A 25,122-nucleotide genomic window follows, 5' to 3' on the forward strand; every position below is an offset into this window, starting at 1 on the left:
AACAAAGGTTCTGTTTCCCCATCTAAAATTCCCCAGTATCCACATGGCCTCACCAGCCAGAGAAGTCCAAAAGGGTTAATTTTAAATAAAAAACCTTGAGTAAACACAATTTGGCAACACTAAGTAAGATCTCTTAACCAGACAGCATTTTCCAAATGATGTACAGACCCATACACCTATTTAGAAAAATAAATTGGACTACTAGGCTACATATATTGATAAAATATAGGAATGTTACAAATGTTACCATGGAAAAAACTCTTCTCAATAGCAGTTTTAGGGTTTCTTTTTTAAAAGAAGCTTATTGTTTGATTTTTAAAATAATTTGATTGTTCAGAGTTCTGCATATAGAACAGCTAAATGCTGCCTATTTCCTAACTGCTGAGGAAAATTCTGAAGATGTACTCTGCTGCTAGAGTGGTTATGCAAAGTCAGGTTAAACACTAATCCCACTGATAATGAAGGATTTTGACGGGAATCTATTTAAGAGTTTTAAATACTCTGTAGGGGGCAGTTTTGAACCAGATTAATGAAAATTTTAAGCTGGCTGATTCAAAGTTATGTTTTTACACTCAGTTTTATTATCCTCAGCAGCTACATGGGCATAATTTCTTTTTTTTTAGGTAGATTTTGGTGCTTAAGCAAACAGGGAGTTCCATGCTATTGTATAACATCACCCAGCTGAGGGGCTTATCTGCATGTAAGGTTCAGTAATGATAGCTAACAATACTTTTTTAAACTACCAGTTACAGAGATTCATAACTGAATAGCAATGTGTAGAACTTCATGGCAAAGGCCTGCATAAAAACCAGCTCTGCAAAAGGCCCCAAGGATAGAAGTAGAGTTTGGGATGTCCTTCACAATTCTGGTTCAGCACTGAACCAGGAATCAATTTTGTTGTGACTTGAAAGTATTTATGATATTTATGGAAAAAAGAAAAAAGAAAAAAAAGTGCAGCAGATTCTTGGAGAAACTAATATTGCCTGCAGCATTTTCAAATGCCTTTAAACTTGGTATCTTCATTATTTGCAGTTATTTTAAGTGGATATGATGCTGGACCATGGAAAAAGATATCAGTAAACTTCAATGCGTTAGCTTAAAAATGAAGAGTTAAATCGGCCTCTCTCCAGCAACATCCCACTTTGAAGTATCAAAGTCAGAAGTGGACTATTGATCTGAAACAAAAAAGAAACATATCCTCTCAGCAAAGTGATAGTCATTGTTACAGGGATTTAAGTAGAAGTGGCTCTAGAGTGCAACATGAAGAGTAGGAGAGGCTCAGTCACTGAGTCTTTTTTTCCACTTGGAAAGGAAGGAACAGACTAGGCCTCAGTGAGAAAAATGAAGTTGTATATGTAAGTGACCTCTGTAATTGATAGAGTATTTCCAGCAGAGTCAGTGGCTCTCCATTGACCACCATTATTTTGATTTGAATGAAGTGTCTTGAAGCCAGTTCTAAACCATGATTCACAGCTAAAGTTACTACATATCTGATAATGTAATCATGTAGAGCACCAAGATTTACACTGAACACTGGTGTGAGCTAAAAGGATCAACATCCCGAAGTCCAGACTAAGAATGGATGCTTGCAGATGATCAGACTCAGCAGCTCTACACTTAAAGCTTGAGGCTGATTGTGCTGCCCAGACAGGTGGTGGGATATCTTTTTTTGTCCTCTCCTGGCCTAAAAGCTTTGCCTGTTCTTTTTGAGTTCATGTACAGGGTCTGGCTGGGGTGAAGTAATTTTCTTCACAGTAGCCCATATGCTGCTGTGTTTCGTACTCTGTGACTAGAACAGCACTTCTGACACAGCAACACTTTGGCCATTGCAGAACAGGACTTGCACAGCACCGAGGCTTTACCTTCTCTCATGCACTGCTCCCTTGGAGAGTAGGCTGGGTGTGGGCAAGAATTTTGGGAGGAGAACCAGAAAAGGGAATATTCCATACCACATAATGTCATGCTCAGCAATAAATCTGGAATTTCAGAATAAGAAGGTGTGGGGGGTTGGTTGTTCTCCAGAATCATCAGTTGCTGGAAGACCTGCTGGGCATCAGTCTGCTTCTTGGGGGTGGTTAGTTATGTCCATTGCATCACTTTTTTTCCCTTTCATTCACTTATTAAACTTTCCTTTAGCACAACCTATGAACTCTGACTTTTCCTAGTGTCTCCCCTGTCTTCCTGAGGGGGAAGGAATGGAGGTTGTGTGGGTATTTATCTCCTAACCAGGGTCAACCTACCAAAACTGGAAAACCCCCAACATCTATAGGCTGTATTGTGATGCACTGTTACATACAAGTTCAACAATTCTGGGACAGCTGAAGATGTACAGCTTTTACATCGGATTTTTTACTACAAGGCACTTTGAAGGACTTTCTTCCACATCTATGCACATGCACTTGTGTACTGTAGTGGTAAAACTTCTGAACAAGGCATGTCAGAACGATAGTGCAGAGAAAATATTTATTCTCTTTTTCTGTGTCCTCTCGGCATGAGGTAAGGGGTGGGTGTCAGCCAAGTAAGAAAGCTGATAGAGGACAGTGTTATTACAGTAATGGGACTTAAAGAAACTCAGAGTTCTGCTTCTCTCCAAAAATATTCAACACATGCGGAGAGGAACGAAGGGCACGGTGGTGAGAGCAGCCCTCTGCTGTGCCTCTCGGGGGTCTCCGCGCCTGCCCGCAAAACAGACGGCCGGCACGGCGGCTCTTTGTCAGCACCGCTTCACTGGCTGAACACCAAGTGTCAGAAGGCCTGCAAACCTCCACATGACAGTTTTGACCCTCACGTTCCTCGGATTTTGCATAAAAACACCTCGATTTTTTGTAACAGGGATCAGCGAGTGCCGCAGGAAGATGGGCTTGGCGTCCCCGGCCCCGCCGGCGGTGAGCGCCTTCCGACACCCGCCCGCTTCCATTTGGCACAGCCGCTCCGGACACCGCCCGGGCCGGGCCGCGAGGCGACGGGCATATGACGGCACGGTCCGGTACGGCCGGGAGCGGTACAGCCGGGTACGGGCAGGTACGGCCCTGTATGGAGCGGACCAGAACGCGCCCCGCACCGCCCAAAGCCCCCGGACAGCGCCGCCCGCCCGCAGCCCAGCACAGCCCGGCCCGGCCCGGCCCGGCCCCGCCCCAGCGCGCCCCGCTCCAGCGCGCCCCGCGGCAGCGAGGAGCTGATTGGCTGCCGCACCCGCGCGGGGCCTGCTGGGAGCAGCGCCCGGGCCCCGCGCTCCTCCTGCGGCGGCGTTGGCGGCGGGCGGGATGCGCGGCCCGGCCCGCGGCAGGTACGTGATGGCGGGGGATGCGCGGCCCGGCCCGGCTCCGCCCCGAGCGCCTCCGCGGTGGGAAGACGGGCGCGGGGCGGCGGGAGAGGGGCGCCCGGCGCTCCCGATAACAGCGCTCAGGTACCGGCCCCGGGGCACTAAGCGGGGCGGCAGGTGCTCCTTCCCCATCTCCCTCCTCGCCGCGGGGCAGCGGGGCGGGGTGGGCCGTGGTGCGGCCTTGGAGGAGGAAGCCCCCGGCTGCGGGAGGGGCGGCGGGCGCCGTGCCCGGAAGCGGGGGAGCGGCGGCGCCGTGCGGCTGTCCCGGCTGGCGGCCCGGGGAGCCGGGGGCTCCGCTGACCTCTGCCAACGCCCTGCCGGGCCCCGGCGCTGGCCGCCCCTCGCGCTGGCTGCGAGGGGTTGGGTTTCAAAAAAGAGCGCCTGACCCACCCGCCTGTCGCTCCGTCGCTGTGCAGCCCGCGTGGGAGCCAGTTTGCCTTTTTAATTAAGGCTCTACAAAGCATAGGACCTCTGTGGGATGCTTCCAGACGGAAACAGCCGAAAATGAAGTTTAAACGGGAAAAAGTTTAGTATTTTGTTGTTTCTGAGGCGTCCTAGGACAGGCCAGCAGTAAGCGGTGGGTGATGCTCCTGGTTTGGTTTCGCTTGTTTCCTTGTCCACGGCACTCAGCCGGAAAAACTTTTCATGGTCCCATGAGGACCTGTGAGGTCAGTGAATTCTGAGCGAACTGTGAGCAGAACTGGAGATTCAATGTGAGAAGTAGAATTTGTGTTCTTTATAATAATAAATACCTAAAAATAATTATATAGAGTGAAATCACTAAGTATGCAAAAAAGACTTCTTTCAAAAGCACTGCCCGTTGCTATAGGGGGGCGGTCTGTATGTCTGTATGCAAGGCCTTGATTACAAGTTTCTAACTTTTTTTTTTTTTCTTGGAATATTTCTTCTCTTGATGTTATTCAGTCTTGAATTTCAGCATGTCTGTTATTAAAATTTACTTGGGAGACTGAGTTTTTGGAGAACTTTTAATTTTTAAAACATTAACGAGCCTGAGGAAATTTGAGACTGACTTGATAAAAGTGTAATGAGATCATGAAGCTATTTTCTCCACCTGGGTGGATGGGTGTGGATGACTTAGTGGATTTATTCCTTTTTCAAAGGAGAAGCTTTTTCTGCTCTAGTCTCTTAGTCTGGAACTTCTGCTTTTTAATAAATAATTTAAATGTTTTGGGACTAGCGGAGCTGCTATAAGTATTTTTTTGAGAGAGTCAGGTAATAAAATTGGCAGTAGTGTTTTCTTAAGCTTCTCTGTTTGGTGTTTTAATGCTTCTTTTGTCTGTTTTAAGCTTAGGACGTGTTGCAGCTATCTTACTCATGTATTACATCAGTGATAACCTGTGTGGAAATAAGTCCAACTGCATTACTGCTTAGTCAGTGAAATGCACAGCTCTGTGCTAGAGTGCAGTCTTCAGGAGGGAAAAGTCTTATGCAATAATTTATTGTTTAGAGCATGGGAAAGAAGCAACTTGTGGATGATCTCTTGTCATGAATGGTAGGATATTAGTAGTAGGTACATGGAGTGGTGAGGAAGGAGGAAAGGTTGAAGCAGCTGAAGACAATTTGTGTCTTCATATCAAGAAGAGAGAAGAAGGAAAATGTCAGAGGCATTCCATAGCAATTATAGAAAATGTTCCATCTCCTCACTGAGGATTCAGTGACTAAACTGTAAATGTGAATCTAGTGTCCCTAATCTCTTAATACCTCTTTGGGGGAAAGGTAGTATTTGGTAGTATTAGGGACTTGCAGAGCAGCCTCTGTAAAGCCTGTCATCATCATAGTTCCTGTAAAATCACACGCATAATGACACTTGTTGAACCTGTTTCTCTTCCAAGCATTTGCCAGGTTTAAAAACACTTGTGTAGCAATAGCACTGTGGATGTGTTATTGATATAAGTCAGAGTCACCAATAGGTCATGGATAATTTGTTCCCAAAAGATCCTCTAACACTTCTAGCAGAGAGGTTCTCAGACTATGGTTTGAAGGCAAATGGCACACACAAAGGCTGTGTGAGCATCTCTGTGTCTCTGTCCACAGCTGAGAGCTACCATTGCTCCTAATGGCAGTGGCAATACTAGGGAAACATGCTAGATTTGGGAGCCTTGTGCTGGCTTTATAGACTTCTCAATTGGCTATTTGACACAGTTTCTTTATTGCAAAACAATATAAAAGTTATATATATCTGTAAAAATATCTGGGAAGAATGTGTAAGCTCAGATCTGCTGCAATACCCATCCTGCAAAAAACCTGCCTGTATATGCAAAGTCACAGCTGTGTAAAATTCTTTGTGTTAGATTGTGTGTTTGAAAAAAGAAAGATGGGTGCTTTACTGAGGTGAGTTGCTCCAATAGTGCTTATTCTGAGAATTTGTTAGAGTCCAAGGGGTAATTGCTTTTTCTATATCTCACCCCTTTGTGCTGCTAATTTGGCAGCAGCAGAGCTAATTTTCCCATCTGCTCTTGCTTCGTTTTCATGGCATTTCTGATACAGATTTCCTTTTCTTTAAGGATTGGTTTCTGAAGCCAGTAGGGCCTATAGTTCTGAAGTCCTTGGCTTTCCTAAAAGATGAAGAGGTTACCACGCTACAGTAGTGTTTGTGCTAGTGAGCAGTGCATATCTTATACATGTGAAATTGTTCTAACAGCCTCAGACAATTTGAAAACAAATTTGGACTGAAATATATATATTTCCATTTTCAGCCAAAGGAAACTTAATAAACAAGATAACGATCACTTATATTTCTGTCCAGCTAGATCTGTGCTTTGTTTTAGTAAGTAGTAGTGTTTCATTCCAGAATGAAAAAGGTTTGAACCCTGGTTGGGATTGAGCATTAGTTTACTGTCAGGGTTGTTTTGAACAGACTACTTCTTTGTTCAATAGGTAAGAAACTTGTGTATTAAATGACTGGAGAAAAAAATCTGCCATCCTAAGGTTCAATTGATTCAACTGTCTTGTAATGGAAAGTTGCTACAATTTTGGTTCAGGAGCTTAGACTCAGATCATCAAATAAGGTTGTTCATGGGTTCCAGGTTTGTGTAGGGTGACGTGAGCTGCTCTTGCCCCTTTGGAACTGTTTTAGAGTTCATTTGATGTGTTGATTACTGGGTTGAACAGGGAAGACCTACCAATGTTGTGCTTTTGTATAGCAAATGAAATCTTTGAAACTGGTTCTTTGAACTTAAAACTGAGCACACAAAAGAACAATAGTGCTATCCAGCATATTCTTGTTGATGAGAGCATAAAAAGGAAATAGATTTATTTGAGAATTTTTCCCATGAACAGAATTATGTTAATGTTAAATGCCTGGAGTGACAGCTAAAAAGGAATACTGAGTTATGCTTAGGGGCAGCAGAGGAAATAACTGGAAATTAGTTAAATCTTAAATAATCCTACCCAATACTAAGTTTTTAAAATTGTTTTTCTGATGGAGCATTTTGGTGGCTCTTTTTGCAGTTCATTTGTGCCTGCATTTTTGAGAACTCCCCTCTGTTTATGTATTTCCAAAATAAAAAACTTTGGCCACATCTTAGCTGATCAACTGACTTACAGGATGGTCTATGAATCAGAAAACTGAATTTAAAAATTACACATAGGTAGATACCTAGACAACGTCTTTATACAATATTTTGGTTCCTTAAGAAGTTGGAATGAATTTGAGAATCTTTGATTCTGTTGTTAGATTGTTCCTAAGTGCTTAATGCTTTTTTTCTAGCTGTGAATTCTTGTAGAAGATTGATAGCTCTGCCAACATTTGTCCACAGTAGAAGATGGGTGGACTAATTTCAAGATGGAGGGTAAGTAACATTGTGTAACAATGTAATAATCTTTAGTCTAGAAGGTGGGAGTACCTAGGACATGTTGACTATTAATGCTGGCTGAATGATAGTGTTAAACTTTTCCTGTATGTCACTTAAAAGTCCAATAGTGAGATATCAAGACCAAAAGTATTCTTTGCTAAATCACTAAGCTGTGAAACTCTGCTGCTTCCTTCATTTCCTTTGCAGTACCACTCTGGCACTGTCTTGGTTAACTTAAAAAAATACAGGTGTAACTCTTTCTGTGAATCTGAATGCTTTTGTGCTGTATCATTGGGATAGAAGCTGTAGCATCTGTGATTTGAAACATTGGTGACATAGGTAAAAATGGGTATGTGCAGAATACATTTCTGGCTGTTCTGACAGTTTGGTAGCTACTTAGTCCAGTACAAGTTTGACTTTTTATCTGCTTTTATTGGTTATTGAGTGGTGTACCGAGTTTATAAGGAAGAAGAGGCATGAGGTTTTTGACTACTTTCCTGGCAGGTGTGAGTTGTTTTAGTCATAGGTTTGCCTTTGCTTATTAGCAGTTGACTTCAGAGCCTTCCATACAAAGCTCCATTAAAGATGAAACTTTAGGTGGAATGTCAGTTTTGTATGATAGAACTTCACTTTCAGGGTGATGCAGTGTGAGCTGTGGTTTTTGAATTTGTGGTGTGAAAGGTGGTAAAAGATTGTGGCTTGATAATTCTCAGAAATTAGGAAAGATTCCTAGAAGGTGGATTTCCAGTTGGTCCTATGGGGAATTTTACTAGTGATGACAGCCCTTACTTGCAGTTGCTTATGATTTATTTACACCATGTGTCCTTATATGGAATGAATTGTAATAAAAAGCTGGAGTACTCAGGTTAGGGCTTCCTCTGTATATTCTGTGTTTTGCCTGTTTCTGCCACTCATCAATTCTGTTCTTGTTTTAGTTTCCACCCACACATTCATTATTGCTGGAGATGCATTAGAGATTTTCATTTTTTGTGATGTAGGATTGGAGCCTTTAGTTAAGAGTAATGTCAGCTGTAAAGCAGTGATTTGCTATGGTCCCTTCTATTTGTCACACTTAAGTAGGAAATCTTCTTACCTTTATGTAAAACAGATAATTTATTAATCTTCTATGAATGTCTTTTTGTTAGGAAACTGTTAATGTACAGTAATCCTCAAAATATTGAGTTTTTAAAAGTGATATTAATATCTTTGTTCTTTCCCTTGTAAGCAGGCAAAACCTTCCACTGTAGAAGTATTAGAAAAAATAGATAAGGTATGTGTTTGCATTTTGGTGTTTTGTTTGATTTTTTTTGTTTAGAAATATACCTTCTTTTTGCTGACTATGTATTTCTCTCACGTTAGATAAAATACTCTCATGAAATTTTAAATTATTTTTGTAATTATTCCAGTAGTAGAGATTCTACATATCAGAGGAATTGTTCTCTTTTTTCCCCCTTACTGTTTAGTAATTTAAAAAATATCAATAGATAGTGAGAAACTACATGGCAAATATTTATTTAGAGAGCCTGAAATGGGAATGAATATGAAGCTGCCTTGATTACACAATTCAGTTATAACTAATGGTTAAAGTCCCATGTAATGGAAAATGTCAGTAATGCAAAGTTCCATTCATCAGGTTGATTAGAAAAGCTTCAATGTATGGCTTTATGTGTAGGAGTTGTGACTGTAGTGGAAGTAAATAAGGTCAGGGACAGAATAACTGTCTAACAAATACAGATTTTTCAGTAATCAATTGTGATTTTTCACCAGCATTTGTGACAGATGGCTGTGCTCTGTGGGGAAATATGTCTGTGCTCTGTGTTTTGAAATATGCTGTTGATATTTTTTTTTTCCTTTTAATGAAAGTGTGAGTACTTCTGTTGTCACTTGAAATACAGTCAAAATGGTTAATTGCATTAATAGCAGAGCATTGCTTGATCACTTATTAATATACCAGAAGCATCATACAGATGTTCAGGATTTCATTCTTAATGTGAGGAAAGAACTGAAATGAGAACAAGTAAAATGATGGAGAGGTTCCAGTAATTTCCCATGTTATTAGAAAAGTGTTAGAGGCATTTAAAATTCCGCAGGTATCTGATGAAAGCTTTAGAATGCTGAGTATGGTTAGTAGTCACTTATGTGATAGTAAAGACTGCCATTCATAGGATACTTGTATTTTTCACTTGTCTTGAATATACTAATGCATTACAAATGTGAAAAAGTGCTGATTTTAAAATTTTCTTATCAGTTGCTAAGAAGGTGCAAGTGGCCCATACCGTAATCTTTTTAGTGTGGAGTATTTATGCTATGAAAGTTGTCCATGGGCAAATATTGTCATTTATGAAAAAGCTGCTTGACTTTTCTAATCAAGTATCAAACTGATAGGGTTAATTTTTGCAAACATTTAAAGGCAGCTTAGTAAAACCACTTACTATTTGCATTAATAAGGCTATTTACACTTATAAGGCTGAACCCTGTTTATTTGCAGGAAATACAGACATTAGAAGAATTCAGAGAAAAAAATCAGAGGCTACAGAAACTATGGGTTGGAAGGCTTCTTCTCTACTCCTCAGTTCTTTACCTTATTACTTGCTTAATTGTATATTTGTGGTGTCTTCCTGATGAATGGACAGCAAGGCTGACAATGACACTTCCATTTTTTGCATTTCCATTGATGTAAGTAAATATGCCTTTTTTATTTTCTAACTGCTGTCTCTTTGATAAAAGGAGATGGAAAATACATCTCAGCAGGGGTTTGAGTTTGCTTTGACAATTCTTGAGATGTCATAACTTGCTGAATTTTTTCTTCTAAAATAAATTCATGTAGTTAGGCAGACACTTTCTTTGAGGGGAATGTCATGGGTCTAAGTTTAGTATAGAACTAAGTCTTACATCAAAAGATAATAGCATCTGAAGTTACTTGGATTATCGAAATTATACTGGGGCTAGAGAGCTGTATCTGAACAGCTGTAAGGTGATGTAGTATAAGCACAAGAGCATTCTTGGGTTTTGTTTTTACTGCAATTTGAAAAGTAACTTTACTATATGGAAGGCACCAAAGGTGCATCACCTACGTGTAAAATGTAGTGTATAAACCTGGGAAAAATACAAGAATGAATGGAGAAACTTACTTTCATGTGTTAGGTGACTGTTAACTCAGAATTGACTTGAAAGGTCATTGCCTGAAGTGTGTTGAAGACTAGTTTTACATAATTAGCTGTTTTTCTGGAAAATCATTGTCTGCTTTCTTCAGCAATAAAATATGCAGACTTCACTGTATGTGGATTGGGGAAAGTGTTGCCTATGTATTTGTTCCAAGCTTATCCTGATGACTGGCTTTTGTTGTCTAAGAAGTCTACTTTTCCAAAAGGAACAAAATGGGCTTCTACCTCACTGAACAGCTCTTTGCTGCCTCCCTTTCCTGCAGTCCATCAGGGAGGTGAGAGCAGCCTACTGAGCATCTTTCCTACCAACAGTGAGCACAGTACATTTACTAATTTGCTGAAATGGTTGTAACAGCACCTTAGTATGAAAGCATGGTTTGTAGATGTCCTAGCTTTACGCTTGAAACATAAAGTCAAAAGTAAATATTTGAGGCTTTGCAAGTTTGATGAGTGTGGGTCAACATAATGTAACATGTAAAACCCCCAGCTTGAAGATGCTTTTTGTATGTCGTACTGTGTTATCCATAATTTCACTGATAGGCTGCTATTGTGGACTACTCTGGAGAAGATACATGGGCAGCAGTATGTTGACTGGAAAAGATTAGTACAGAAACTAGAGCTCAAATTAATGTTTGGCAGTAATATGAATTAGTTTTGTTCTTAAGGACAAGCATTTCAAAGTCTTTGTTGTTAGTGTGCGAAGCTTGTTCATGCTGATAGGAAAGGCTTGTAAAAGAGGAAGTATTACCAGGCTCCTTTCACATGTATGTTAGAATTAGTGTAGAAATTAAAGCTTTTATTACTGAAGGTGATGGCTTCTGGTGCTGTGGTTTGAATTTACATGTTAGTCTTTCATTCTCTAGTTTGTCTTCCAGTTCTGCTTATTTTTCTCAGGATGGTTCTCTGTAAAATTCTGATTTAGCTATCAGCTTACTGGCACTTAGAATCAGACTGTTGTTCTCTTATGACTTGCAACTGTTTATCAGATTTTTTTTTCCTTAAGCTGTTCCCCTTCAGCTTTTTTTGGCAGATATGAATGGCAAGCAGCTGCCAGCATGTCTTTGTTCTCGGTCAAGAGGTGACTCCATGCTGAATGCCTGGTGCCACCCAGTAATAGCTCTAGAGATTTTTCAGACCTAATCAAACCGGAGTATGTCTGCCTTTTCCAGCCTGCAGTCAGTCACCAACTTATTTCTGCCTTAGGTCAGTCCCTCAGGGTCTCAGCAAGCTACTGATGTTGGTAGAGCAAGTTAAGTTTTAGGAATATCACTTCATTAATTTTAACTGTGTACTGAAATACCCTAAATAGAAGGGTGCTTTTCTTGAACTGGTTTCTATTTGAATTGGATCTAATTCACATGTTGTGATTTACACAGAAATGTTTGGTGGTTTTTTTTTTGTAAAATTGGTGGAAATGGTCGGCTAGTAAACTTTCATCTTGGATTTCTTAAAGAGGAAATGCTTTGTTGTTTCATGATGTCTGAATTATTTCATATTTAGAATACAGCTCTAGGTAGAAGACTATTAAGCATACATTAAAAAAGAAATAATGCTTTTGCCTTGTACCTTTGTGATAAGGTATTTAAGGCAATTTAAACCCTGTAAGCATTTATTTCTTCTATTACTTTATGAAGACACGTTTTGGGTTGTGTAAGCAGATAAATCCACCTGCATTATTGGATCAATTATTACAGCACACCTTTGAGCAAGGGATAGTTAAACTTCTTTGTTTCTATTCCCTTGGATAGGTTGCTCTCAGATTCCAGTTGCCTCATCTAACTTGCCTGACTTGGTCTGTGCTGTTAATACTTGAAGGCATTTTTATCTGGTCAACCATTATATAAATACAGGATGTTCTAAATAAAGATGATGTTCTTAGGAATTAAGAATAATTCTTATGAATTAAGTCAAAGCTCTTGGAGCCTTTTGCCTGCTTTCTTATGCATGCTTTTAGTCAGATAACCTGTCTAGCCTTTTTTTTCTGTTAAATGAAACATTGCTAATTTAGGCTTTATTATTTAATTAGCACTAGGAAGGTTTTGGATGCTCTGAATGGCTTGGTGTATGAGGTTTGCCACTTGGCTTAGACTGAATAACTTACCAGGAGAAGTGTCAGCTTAATATTTAAAAGCAATTCTAAGCTTTAAAACAAATGAAGTCCTGATGATTGCAGAGAGACCTTTCAAATGTAAAATAGTCATAGATCAGTTTAACTTCATCTTGACATAAACTGCTGCAGCTAAGTCAGCTGAAACCCTACAGAAACTGAGTAGACTTAGAGCTCTCTAAAATCACTAGGACTCAGGTCAGTTAATTCTGCTTGGGAGAGCATTTGTACAATAGCTCTATCTCATGGTTTTCATTGGTATTAGAATTCTTCCCACAAATCTCTTGGGTCTTAATTTTGGGCCTTAACTGGTAAGTTTTATTTTTTTTTTGATAAAATGCATTATAAATCTATCAAAAAGTGATGACTAAGTAATTTTCAGATGAACATTTTTTAGGAAGTGATGATATTGCTGCTGCTGGCTTAGTATTTCTGCCTCAAGTAACAGTTAATTTTAATAGAAAAGATGATTTTATTTAGAGCAATATTGATGTCCTGTTGACAAGATGCTTGTCAACAAGAAAATTTTTAGTCTCATGTTTAAATACTGTCCTTTGTATTTGCAAAAGAAAAAAAAAATCCCATCTGGTAAATGTTTTGTTTGCTAAATGAGCTCAGAAATGGTTACTGTAATATATTTTAATTAATATAATTTTCTTTTTCTTCTAAAGAATCTGGTGTATAAGAACACTGCTCATTTTTTTCTTTTCCAAACGGACAGAAAGGAATAGTAAGTATTTTTTCCTTGTGGTTTTTTTTTAGAATACATAGCTAGTTCAGAGTGATGCTTGCTCTGATAATGTAAATGCTTTTGATCCTTCAGCTTCCAGGAAGACAAGGGTGGCCTTTTAGTTGATACTGAAATGGGTAGTATTAGCTAAACTTTTTTCTACCACATAGTTGATGAAGGAACAGGAGAGAAACTGCTTAATCTATCACTTCACTTATAAAATTACGCTTTCTTCTGTCTTTGTATGTGTCAGAATTGTATTGGAATAAAATTTGTGTAGAAGCAAGGGGAAAGGAAACATAAATAGTAGTAGTTCCCTTGATACTTGCATCTCACAAGTATTCCAGCAGTCTTAATCTGTTATCCTTATACAAAAGGGAAGAGATTTATAGCAGATGTGTCTAATTTATTTGTCAAGATATCTTTTTCTTTCCCACGTTCTCCAAAGCATACTTATGTTTTCCTGAGTGGGAAAGGTATAAGCAGGTGCTTTTTTGAGAGCTAAGGGAAATTGGAAGTCATGTAACAAAACTGAAAAGTAATGGAGGTGTTCAAATATAAATAAAAAGTTGTTAAATTTTGCATTAGAATGAATCTGCATGCTATTTAAAAACAGCATCTGTGGCACTTGTCTGCAGTAGTTAGAATTCATTTGAGACTTTCCTTGAAAGCAGTCCAGCCTGTAACAATATCTCATGGTGATGTGAGCAATAATACAGGAAAACCTCAGTGTTGCACTGTGTTTTATGACTCGCAGAACAGCATGATGTATTTAATTTGTGACAGCTTACAAGTTAAACATCACTTTTAGAATTTTTCTTAAACTTAATGTTTGCAATTGATATGCAAGTGCAGAACATGCATTTTTATGTAGAAATAAAATTGTCCATATATTCTGTGGTGCTGTGTGATTCATTTCTGAGGTGAAACGAATGATTTGCATTTCATGGCTGAATAAGAAAAAAAAGTATGTTTTTCTAGTTTGCTTAAATGTCTTTATTGCTGTTTTGAGCATACAGGCAAGTCTAGTGCTTTTCTTGAACCTGTATTTAAAGGGTTTAGTAGATGATAGAACATGCCAAAAGGGATTATTTCTGTGTGGTTCCACAGACTGGATAAAAATAAAGTGTTTTACCTCAGAGATAAAAGTCCTATATTTAAAAAAGAAAAATCAAGTATAGAGTTGAAGCAGTAAAGCAGGAGAAAGTGTAGCTGAGAGAGTTGTAGTGAGTCAACCAAGTTGATCAAAGCTAAGATTTTATTCTGGGATAAGTTAGTATAACATACTGAGACACTGGAGGTGGTTATTTAATACAGTAAAGCTTTGTGCTGAATAACCGGTATACACCAGATTTGGGAATGATGCTGTGAATGAGGAAAATTTGTAGCTAGACTCCAGGGAAGGTGATGCAGGGAGATGATGGAATTTCAGTTTTTAGGACTGGTCAGGCAAACAACTGTTAAAGATTTAGGCTGATCTGTCCCAAAGCGTGGAGAAAATAAATGAGGTATATTTCAAGTATTGACTTCTCTAGTATGTATTATTATTTTTTTTTTTCTGTAGATTTAATTAAGATGAGATATGTTGGTTTCTTGAGAGTACTTTGCAGTAATTGCCATTTGGCCACGTTTGAAGGGGCAGGTGTTTCATGAGGTTCTTGTTGAGTACAGGAGGTAAAGTGATCAGAAAGAAACACCCACACTAAACTGTTCTTACAGAACTGGGGGCTTTGCTATAGTCTTAGAGTATAGAAAGGGGGAAATAGAGCTTTGAAGCTTGGAATTAACCTGGTATTTGAAACTATGTGTATGTGTTAAGAGGTTTATGTGAAATACCGAAGCCAGTAAATCTGGTACTCAGATATATTAATGCTTAGACCTCAAGGTTTTTTCTGTATTTTGACTCATGAGATTAAATGTATTTGGTCCATTGTTGTACCAGTTTTAATGTAGGTCAAAGTGGGGCACTGGCTAGAATTGGTTTGCTTAATGAGGAAATGGTACATAAAATTTTTTAATAGTTATAACTGTAAAGTGATAACAGTGGGCTATAATTTATAAGCAGTTTCAGCATTTTAAGTGATTTATTTTCACATAAAAACTCTAGTTATTTTATACAAAGTTTACTGATGTTTAGAGCTGGTAGTGGTCAGTGCATAATTTTTCCTGATTTTGCAAGGTGAAATCAATGTTTAGAGTGTGCTGGAATTATCTTAATTTATATTTGAAAACTAATGTATAATGTTCTTCTTTTAGATGATGCACTGGAAGATTTAAAGTCCCAAAAGAAAAAAATAGTAAGTAAAACTTTAAGAAAAAATGGTTGTTATGGTTCACCAAAACTGGTGTATGCCAAATATTTGCACCAAAAATGATCAACAGTTAATCTTGGTATGAAAAATTTAGGATGGAAAAGGTTCCAAATCTTGGATAACTTGCTCTCTTTGTGAAGTTTTTTAACCTTGAAAGCTGTTTCCTCTCTGTTTAATCACTCCATAAGAAAACTTGTTGAGAGAGGAAGCTGTTTTCTTTTCTTACCTGTTTTCTTACAGGCTTCATCTGCCTTGTAAGGTAAAACTTAAAAACTGCCACAATCCAAACAATCTCCGCCCCCAACCCTACCCTGCCAAAGCAGCTTCTCCTCTCTCCAGAAACTCCAAAATTTCTATTATGAGGTGTTGTTATTTATAAGTTTCCCAAAGTGTTCACCTCATACCTTCTGGATTTTGCCATGGTAGCTAAATTAATAAAAAGCCCACAAGAGAGGTACCAAAAATGAGTTGGATAAGAGTCTGGTATTATGTCATCATCTGTGTTTTATCACTTTTAAAATGTAGATATAAAAATGATAACCTGTAACCTAATTATGTCACTGTCCTTTGGTAAAGATGATTTGCTAATATTTAAATGGATGTGTCTTTTGGTTGTAGTGGTGATATAAAGAGGTTCGAGAGGAACTGACATTTCGAGAGGCTGACATTTTCTAGGAAAGAAAGAAATGAGCATGACTACTATGTTATTTTATGAAAACTACTTAACTGAAATTAGTTAATGTTTCCAATTAACATAGTCATGTGGTAGCCTTAAAGGAAAAGTTCTTGAAGGAAAAAAAGCACAGTGGAGAACAAAAGTGTTTTTGGAATCTTAAATGTGAAGTCTTCATTTCAGTTTAAGTTTAGTTTTCTGTAATCATGAAAATCTTTTTTATAGAAGAACAAGTAATACAGAGTTTTTGTGTATGAGAAGCAATTAGGACAAAAGACATTGAATGAAAGATTAGTCAGAAAAAAACCTAAATGTGTATTTTGCATATGCAAAACATCAAAACAACATGCTGTCGAAGAACCAGGATGAAACAATGCACAACACAAAAATGAAACAACTGCATAAATACTTCGTACACAATAATGAATGTAGAATGTGACTATAGAGAATTTAAAGATGAAAATATTAATTGCCATGAGTATATATGCAAGTCAAGCTTTAATCATTTAAGACAAACTTCTAAATTGGTTACTGAAACAGTTCTGGGAAGTCCAATAATGTATAACTTGGCTGTTTTTCAGAGTCTGTGATTATCATGTGATCTTGTGGGTGCTTGGTTCCTAGCAAGGAACCAGAAACAGAGGACTTACTGCAACCTCTTGAATCAGTGCAGTGTTGTACTTTTTACTCAGAAGATGGACTCAAGAGGTTCATTATAATTTAAGATGTTCAATTAAGCATTAAAATTAGATAATTATTCATGAATCAGAACATGCTGAAATGAGCTAAGAGGGGATGCAGGTAACAAGACAGTCAGATTTGTGTTTTAGATAAAAAACACTGAATAAATTGCATTCTGTGAAATTTCATTTTGGTAATACTCAGATTTGATTTTGTTTTGTTTGAATAACTTCCTTAGGAATGCCTTTGGCTATGAATAACCTACTTTTTAGTAAAACAAAAATCAAGTGAAATAATGGGGAGGGAGAGATTTTTTTTCCTGTTGAATTCTGATTTGCTGCTGAGTTTGCGAATAGGATTAGTTAAGAAATTTACATTGTGGTCCTCAAAGTATTTAGGATAAGTAAATTATGTATTTTATGTTTATTTGTAATGCAAATTGTTGTCTAGGACCTGAGCCTGCTGCAACAGCTGTGGTTTTTCACTTTGTTGCAGCTCAGCTACCTAATTGCTGATCTTATATTGAAGACAATTGTCCTTCTGAAAATTGTTACAGTACTTGTGTTTTAGAGACATGTGGCCCACCTTTTCCCTACAGACATTTCTCGTGTGCTGGAGGAACATACGGGTGTTACAGGGCTTACCTGTAAATGGTGTAAGCTTCTCACCTGCTGTAATGCCCTGGTGGGTTTGCAGTGACTGCTCAATAGAAACTAATTTCTGTTTAACTTCTCTCCTGGCTTTGGTTTCATAGTCATGTGGATACTCATGTGGGTAAAACACTTGACAAGTACAGATACTTCATCTGGAAATTACCATTAGTAGTGTCTATCCTGTACTTTGACTCAAAGTTCGTGTGATACTTACTTCTCACAGAACTGACTCTATGCTGTTTTCTTCCTAGCGAGTACTTTAAAGCTTGTTGAGTTATTAACTGGAGGTAGGGATTAAGTTAAATAGTTGTAATTAAGGCACTACCTCAAGATACAACTTGGTTCCCCTCCTTGATCATAAAGGATACTGTGGTTGTGTTTGTGACTATTTAGCTGTGATTTTGGCCTCACAGTTTCTCAGTTAATGAGGATGTCAGCCCTTAAGCCTGAACATGGGTAGATGAGCAAGTTCAGAGGGTTAAGCATATTAAGGCAAGGGTGCAGGACATGTCTTAAGCTGATACAACGGGGAATTAGTGGAGAGTTTACCTGGAACAGCAGTCTTAAAGATGGGATAATTCTTAGCCTGAGGACAAAGTTGTCAAGCTAGTATAGTAATTACCTTGCTAATTTTAGAATCAAACTTTGCTGAAGCTTGCTCAGCTACTTTGACTAGCAGGCTGAGTGTAATATTAGACTTGAACAGACTTCCAAACCATTTCAGGTAGGAGTTTTGAAATTGCATCTGTTAATCTGGAAAAAATACCCAGCTAGTCTGATTTCAAGGCTGTCTTGGAGTTGTTAGTAATGGGAAAAAAACCAAACCAGCATATGAATTCTGTAACTTAAATTAATTACTCTTTAATCTTGTCTTCAACCTTCTAGATTTATCAAAATATCATTGATATTTTGATAACTTTCAGTATGTGATAAAAACTCTGCTAGGATTTGGTTCTCGTATAAGCCCATTTTTGTCTAACCGGTAAATGCTAGAATACTGCAAATATGCAACTGGAAACTCAAAATAGAGTTAGAAATCATATTTACTGACAAAGGGTCAGTTGCCTTGGGCGTTTTAATGTTGTCATGGATCTGTTCAGAGTATACTTGACTACTGTGACTTAAATTATTATTTCCGAATTTTACGAAACTTTTGCTATGTGTACTGGTATATCTTAAATGGTAGATTGAAATGAGTTTCATGGCTTTGTGTGAACATAAAGAAAGACTTCCTCGTAGCTGGGTTTGGCATACCAAGTAATTCTCAATTTATGAACTCATGTGGTAGTATGGTGAATAATGAGTGGTTTGCATCATGCCAGTGCTTAAGTCTTTGGTTGCTAAATTGTTTTTACAAGAAGCTTAAAATATATTACTCATACTACTCAATTTAGGCAGCTGATGTCATTCCCACAGGAATTCTGTTTGGTTGCCTGTTGGGAAGGAGTTTATCCAGGCAGTTCTTCATAGGAAGAGAATTTGGGAACATGCTTCTTTATTAAGATCTCATTAATTCCATGAAAAATTCATGCTTAAACTGTATTACCTTTCTTAGTTCACTTGTGATTTGGGTTGCTCAGCATTGTAATTTTATTGATAAGGATAGACTATGGGTTAGCCCTTGGATGAAAGGAAAATGATTTTTTAGGAAAAGTGTTGGATCTCAGAGAAGACTGGATTATGGAAAAAGAGTAAAAGGTGTTGAGCATTTTGCTGTTAGAGCTCAGCATTAAGTTAACCTTTCCAAGATTATGCTTCAGGATGGTGGTGAGTGTTCCAGAAGTCAGTGTGTTGGTTTGTATTCATAAATGAGTTGCCTGTGTTGGCACAACAGCCTGTTTCCTCTGCTATGCAAACACAGAAGTAGTATTTAAATTTGACACAGTCTCTTACTTTCCAGTAATTACACTGATTTACACATAGTAAATAAACTTGGACCTTTTTGATTCTTTATTTGGTATTGTCAGCCAAATTTCAGTTTACTTTGGAAAAGCATACTCTGTAAGTGAAAGCATGAGAAACGTGAATATGCTTGTAGAAATCCTGAAAATTTTAATATATTTTCAAGAAATTTTTAAAGAGTCAGTTGTGATACTGAATTCTTGTTCAGATTCAGCTTTACTAGAATTTTAAAGCTATATATGAATTTCAAAATGTGAAAAGTAACTTGCTGAATTATCCAAAAACTATGCAATGTGAAGGGTAACTTGCACATCTGAATCTTGTGGTGAGAGTTGAATTATGTTTTGAAATAATGTTACTGTTTTTGCAAAACTTATGTATCCACAAATAGCTACTGTACTATCTAATAGTGCTGTGGCGAGAAGTGCTTTAGATAAAGAAAGTGTCAAGTGATGGTGGAGCATTCTGGTTTTTCTCTCCCCTAAAGGTCACTTTGTCCTGCAGAAAATTATTTCTCATTTTTCTTTTTGGCTATACAGACAATAGCGTGCATTTTATGTTCATTGATGTGAACTGAATTGGGTTTTTAAAATTTTGATTTGGCAGCCAAATATTAGCACTGACTGTTAATGCTTCCCCACTTAGCTGCTTCACCTCACTAGCCTTACCCCTTTGTATAAAAGTCTGTCTTACAGTTTTTACTTTTATAGGCAATAAATACTTTATTTTTCCTATTAGGTCATTAATTCTACTCTTATTGCACTGTGTGGCATTTGTTTTACGAAGTTAGTGGGTTAACTCCAAAGTGATGCTGAAATACAAGTTTAGGAAATTGATTTTTACTTCCTTCTTCACTCCCTTTTGTTTCAACAGTCCTTAATTAACAGCCTGGATAGTATTCCTTGGCTCAAACTTCAAGAAATGTGTGGAGGAGTGAGTGTTAAATGAATACACAGTAGCCATTAAATGGAGTGAATTTTTATTTAGCTTCTGAGATCTATTTGTAATCCTAAGGTCTGTCTAAATGCAAAGCTCCTGCACAGTCTGTATGTGGAGAATGGCTGAAACTTTAGATTCTCACTAGCTAAATAATGGCATAAAATTCATGTTAACCTGCACCATTTGTTATTTTAGCAGTGATAAATGAGTTTGAGAGAATTTAATTTTTTTGACCACTGACCTTTTCAGTCTTGCAGTTTATGCCAACAGCAGACTTGAGAACAAAGTCCCCACTTTTAGCTGGACGTGGCCATTAGTCAGCATATCTAGGAAGAAAGGTCTGCTTAAGATACATTCAAATGTATTATAATTTCTATAGATAGTAGATATATGTCATAACTTCAGCTATCTCAGTTTTAAAGTTAAACTGCTTCTGATGTTGGCTGTTAACCACTAAAATAATACTTTACTAGTGATTACTTTTTTTAATTAAGCCCATGTATTAGCTATAAAGCCACTTGAGTGCATTGTAAATAAAACGCTGTAATAATGAAGTGCTTTAATTACACTCCCTAAAGTATGCATAGTTTTCAGTAATTTTTTTTGTTTAAATTCTTAACATGTTCCTTTTTCTGAGAAGCGGTTTGAATTGCTGTAAAGATGTAGATCCAGCCTTTAAAGTCATTTGAGCAAATTCCATGGCTCTTCTCCAGTTAGTGAGTTTTCACAGCATTTGCAGCAAGCTAATTGCTTCTGCTAATAAATAATCTAAAATCGATGCTGACAGCAGTTAATTGGCACAGGGACTTTATTCTGTAAAGCACTTGGCTAACGACCTTCCTTAAATTAATAGCATTAAGTGCTATGAGGAAATAAATCTAAGGAATTGCCTGTCATTTGCTTGTCATGTCTAATAACTTCCAATAATGATGGCTGATAGATTTTTGCACATTCCATTATTGAAGTTGGTGCTTGTAATTATTCTCCTCATTATATGTAAACAATTAGCAATATTTGGTGTTTCCTTGCAATAAAGCTGTTAAGTACAAGTAGTCCATTAGAGTTTAGAAACTATTTTTGAAAGCAAAATTTATTTTCCATTGAATGCAGCAAATCCTCAGGTATCTGAAAATGCTCCTGGTTCATGGATGAGCTTCACCTTTTGGTAACATTGATAAGATGCTTGTAAATGGGAGGCTATGGTGGGGGGAAATACTTGAAAAATTATTGATGTGCGGAACCTTTCTGTTTCCAGCTTGAGGAAGTAATGGAAAAGGAAACGTACAAGACTGCTAAACTAATCCTTGAAAGGTTTGATCCAGAATCGAGTGCAAAGGTGAGTCTTGTTATTGATACTGATGTAATATGAAAGGTACTATGGAGCTGAGCATTCAGATAATGTTATTTATAATTAATTGGCAGGAGACTGAACTACCATCTGCTGGAACATCTGCAACCTCAAGACCTGGACAAGGTAATAGCCCTGTAAAACAGGTGCTCTTTAGCGTAGATACTCATCTTTCACAGCAATTTCCAGTCTAGAAGTCTGTCTATGATAAAATTTGTAGATCAATTGACCTTTATTTAGGGTTAATAGACTGTTCATTAGGCTATGCCCATTACTGTTCCGTATTTTTCAAGCAAGGATCTATTACTAAAGCCTGATGTTCTAGACAGCAGGATATTTAATGCTTCTTGATGTTAAAGCTGAGAGAAAATTAACTTCTTGTGGCACACTGGCAACTTTTCTAGAATACTAAGGTGTTTTCAAATCTTGTGTGATATTCATTGACTTAGCTTTTCAATTGTGTTTCTATTTATGGCTAGTTAGACCTTTCCTAATGCAGTGCTTAAACTACTTCTATTTGGTTCCCAGAGAGGAAAAAGAAGCTGATGCATAATTCAGCTACTTTCTAGTTGCAAAGAATGGGCAGTTCTTTACTGGTTTATAGTGTTCCATTTAAAGGTGCTATTGATTAAAATAAAATAGAAAAAACTTGAATGTGTTTCAAGGAAGCCTTCTTTCTAGATTGCACACACAAGTTTCAAAACTTGACAGATCTCACACACAGTAGAATGCTTACATTAAATATGTGATATGTGTGCAGATATTTATGCAAACAGACTATTAATTTTGTTAAGGTTCAGTGTAATATACTGTAGTTAAACTGAAAATGGTTTTCTGAACAAAGTATAAAGGCTGCCTTGTACTGTAATACTGAGGATTGTACTTGTACTTTAAGACAGATCTTTTTTGTTAACCTTCTGTTATAATCTGAAAGGGCTGATGCTCAAAATAAACTGCAGAATCTGATATGCATATTTCATAAAATATATTTTCATGAAATACATTGCTTTAGAATTTAATATTAGAATTGTCAACTATGTGTTTAATTCTTGTGGGTAACCAAACTTCCGTTTTTCCCATTTTTCACTCTTGGAGCGCCCCTTTTGTTCAGTGCAGAGCACCTGAATTTACTAACAAAGGTGTTTATGAGCTGCATCATTGAATCTGCTATTTTGTTCTTGCTTAGCTTCAAATTGCTGTGAAATCACTTTAAGACTGTCCTTACTTGTTGACATTGACAGTGAATAGTTGCAGTGCAGTACCTCAATAGTAATCCCTTAATCCCTTCTGATGTCTCAGACACAAGTGCATTTTTTTCAAGTTTGCTCCTTAGCTGTCCCATGCTCCATTTCTGCAGCATTCATAGTTTTGTTCAGGCTGAAGGGCCATTTTGACACCCAGTTCTTTTCTCTGCCTTAATACAGCTCATGGGTGATTGCCAAGAGGTTTCTGTTTTACCTGCAATGTGTAGGTAGTCTGTTGTTGGCTATTTTTGAACTCTTCATAAAATTTATCCTTCTTGAGCTATGTTAGAAATCCCTCTAGTGCTCCAGTGGTATCCAGTACTCCAGTGACAGATCTCTTTGTAGAATGCAAGTGACATTGACCAGGGGATGAAATTGCCTGGAAATGTGTGTTTCTATATAGAAATGTGTGTTTCTATATAGAAATCTACAGATAATTAGCTATAAATTAGATAGTGGCAAGTCTTTAGTCACTCTGGCTTTACTAAGAGAGAGCAGCAGCAGTTTTGAAAGTCCTTAGGAGGTGCATGACTGGTCTCTTCCCATCTACCCAGGATGTGTAAGGAGCAGTGGTGAGAAGTGAGTTGGTCACTGTCTGTTAGTCATGTGTATGTTTGGGTTTTCAAAGCATAGTGGTCCAGCCACTCAAAAGCAGATCAGTTGGATCCAGCATATGCTGTGTTGTGTTGATTGTGTCTTGACTGTTAATAGAAGGGCTGGGAGGGAGAGGTTCTGAGAGAGAATTATTTCTGAGAGCCAGTCACTGTAGGCTGCAGTCTGTTACTAAATGTGGTATGAACAGATATGTGAAACAGTTGTTGCTGAGGAGTTTGCCCACGCTATCTGTGCTTCTTTTTATTTAGAGCTAGCTATAAACTGGTCTCATGGGCTTGGTGGAAGGAATCTTTTAGTACAGTTTAATTAGCAAAGAATGCTCTCTGAGACTGTCACGGTGTGAACCAATAACCTCTAAGTGGGGACACAATTGAGAAAATGTACAATTTTCTTTCAAACAGATTCAACCTTTTGGAGAGCGTGGACATTTTTGTTTGATCCTGAATAAAAGTGCAGTTTAGCTTTGGAAAGGATTCTGGAAAATAAATTTTGTGAATTGTCATGGCTTATAGTTGTATTTTATGATCTTAAGGGTCTTTTCCAACCTAAATGATTCTGAGTCAATGTAACTTTGTTCATATACAGAGAAGGGACATCACAACTTTCCCTTAGAAGTTTATTCCTCTACACTAAACAACAGCATGATTTTATTTTCTTTTTTCTGATCTGTTTTCTAACACATTGTATTTGGAATTGGTGCAGCCTTTTGTCCCTGTGTAAGTGGTTATTCTATTCAGACTATTCTATTTTGGAAGTGTTTTATAGTTCAAGAGGGACGCTCTGTTTTCAGCTTTGGCTTGTGAAATTATGGAGACTTAATTTCCAAATTACTTGTTATATGCAGTAATTATTTCAATTTTTAACTAGCAAAAAAACCCTATTAGCTTATTGCTGTTCACACTTAGTATCTGTCCAAAATACATATTAGTTTCTGTTCTGTGCAGTATATAACTTACTGTAACTAGATGACACCTTTGTGTGGTTGTTGTATAATTTGGGTCATGTAGTATAAGGTAGAATTAGAGTGGTTTGGAATAATAAAATATTTGTTAGCAAGTTAACATTAAAGCTTCCTTGGTCTTCTCGTTGCTCACTTTGGACACTAGTCAAGTTACAGAAATCATTTTTTTGAGCTCTGTAATTTTTGAAAAGAGGATAAATAATGACTGATATATAATCCAGTTGGCCAGTATTGTGTATGAGACAGCTGATGAAAGGTTAGTTAGTTTGTATGTTTTTGACTTACTGGTTGAAATGAAAGCTTGCACATCATACTAATTGGTACAAGGGTTTAATCAATATTGCATAGTAGTTGGTTCTCAGAAGAACAGCTGATAGCACCCCAATTTTCCTGTGTGTTTAGCTCTTTTTTTGCAGTTTTTATGGTTTTGACATGTACTGCTTAAATGAGTAATGGTAGTTTTAATCCAGAAGGAAAGGAATTTGAAAATTTAAGCACAATTTTATCTGTTCAGAAATATTTTGAGGCATACCGTTAATGAATATATGCTTATATTATTCAGTACTTTGGCCGTGGAGAAAAATAGAGTAAGTATATATTTGCAGTGAAATATTTATCAACAATATTGTGTTGTTGGTACCTGCTCTTTTCATTTT

At 37.6% G+C, this 25,122-nt stretch overlaps 1 protein-coding gene across 4 annotated transcripts in view; it reads left to right on the forward strand.

Moving 5' to 3' along the window:
- Positions 1-3,207: 3,207 nt before the first annotated feature.
- LNPK (lunapark, ER junction formation factor) overlaps positions 3,208-25,122 on the forward strand; it is a 53,050-nt gene continuing 31,135 nt past the window's right edge. For 2 of the 4 annotated variants that reach the window (XR_001522847.2, XR_001522848.2), the window contains exons 1-8: positions 3,208-3,286; positions 7,053-7,134; positions 8,363-8,407; positions 9,626-9,813; positions 13,080-13,138; positions 15,395-15,435; positions 21,554-21,634; positions 21,721-21,772. Coding sequence is in view for 2 of the 4 variants with exons in the window: in XM_015634944.3 (XP_015490430.1) it covers positions 7,108-7,134; positions 8,363-8,407; positions 9,626-9,813; positions 13,080-13,138; positions 15,395-15,435; positions 21,554-21,634; positions 21,721-21,772 (493 nt within the window). In the remaining 2 variants the exon portion in view is untranslated. Of the gene's footprint in view, positions 3,287-3,389; positions 3,407-7,052; positions 7,135-8,362; positions 8,408-9,625; positions 9,814-13,079; positions 13,139-15,394; positions 15,436-21,553; positions 21,635-21,720; positions 21,773-25,122 lie in introns of those variants that run through there. The other 2 variants (XM_015634946.2, XM_015634944.3) reach the window with 2 other exon arrangements.

The sequence above is a fragment of the Parus major genome, chromosome 7, assembly GCF_001522545.3.
Source record: "Parus major isolate Abel chromosome 7, Parus_major1.1, whole genome shotgun sequence".
Taxonomy (NCBI): Eukaryota; Metazoa; Chordata; class Aves; order Passeriformes; family Paridae; genus Parus; species Parus major.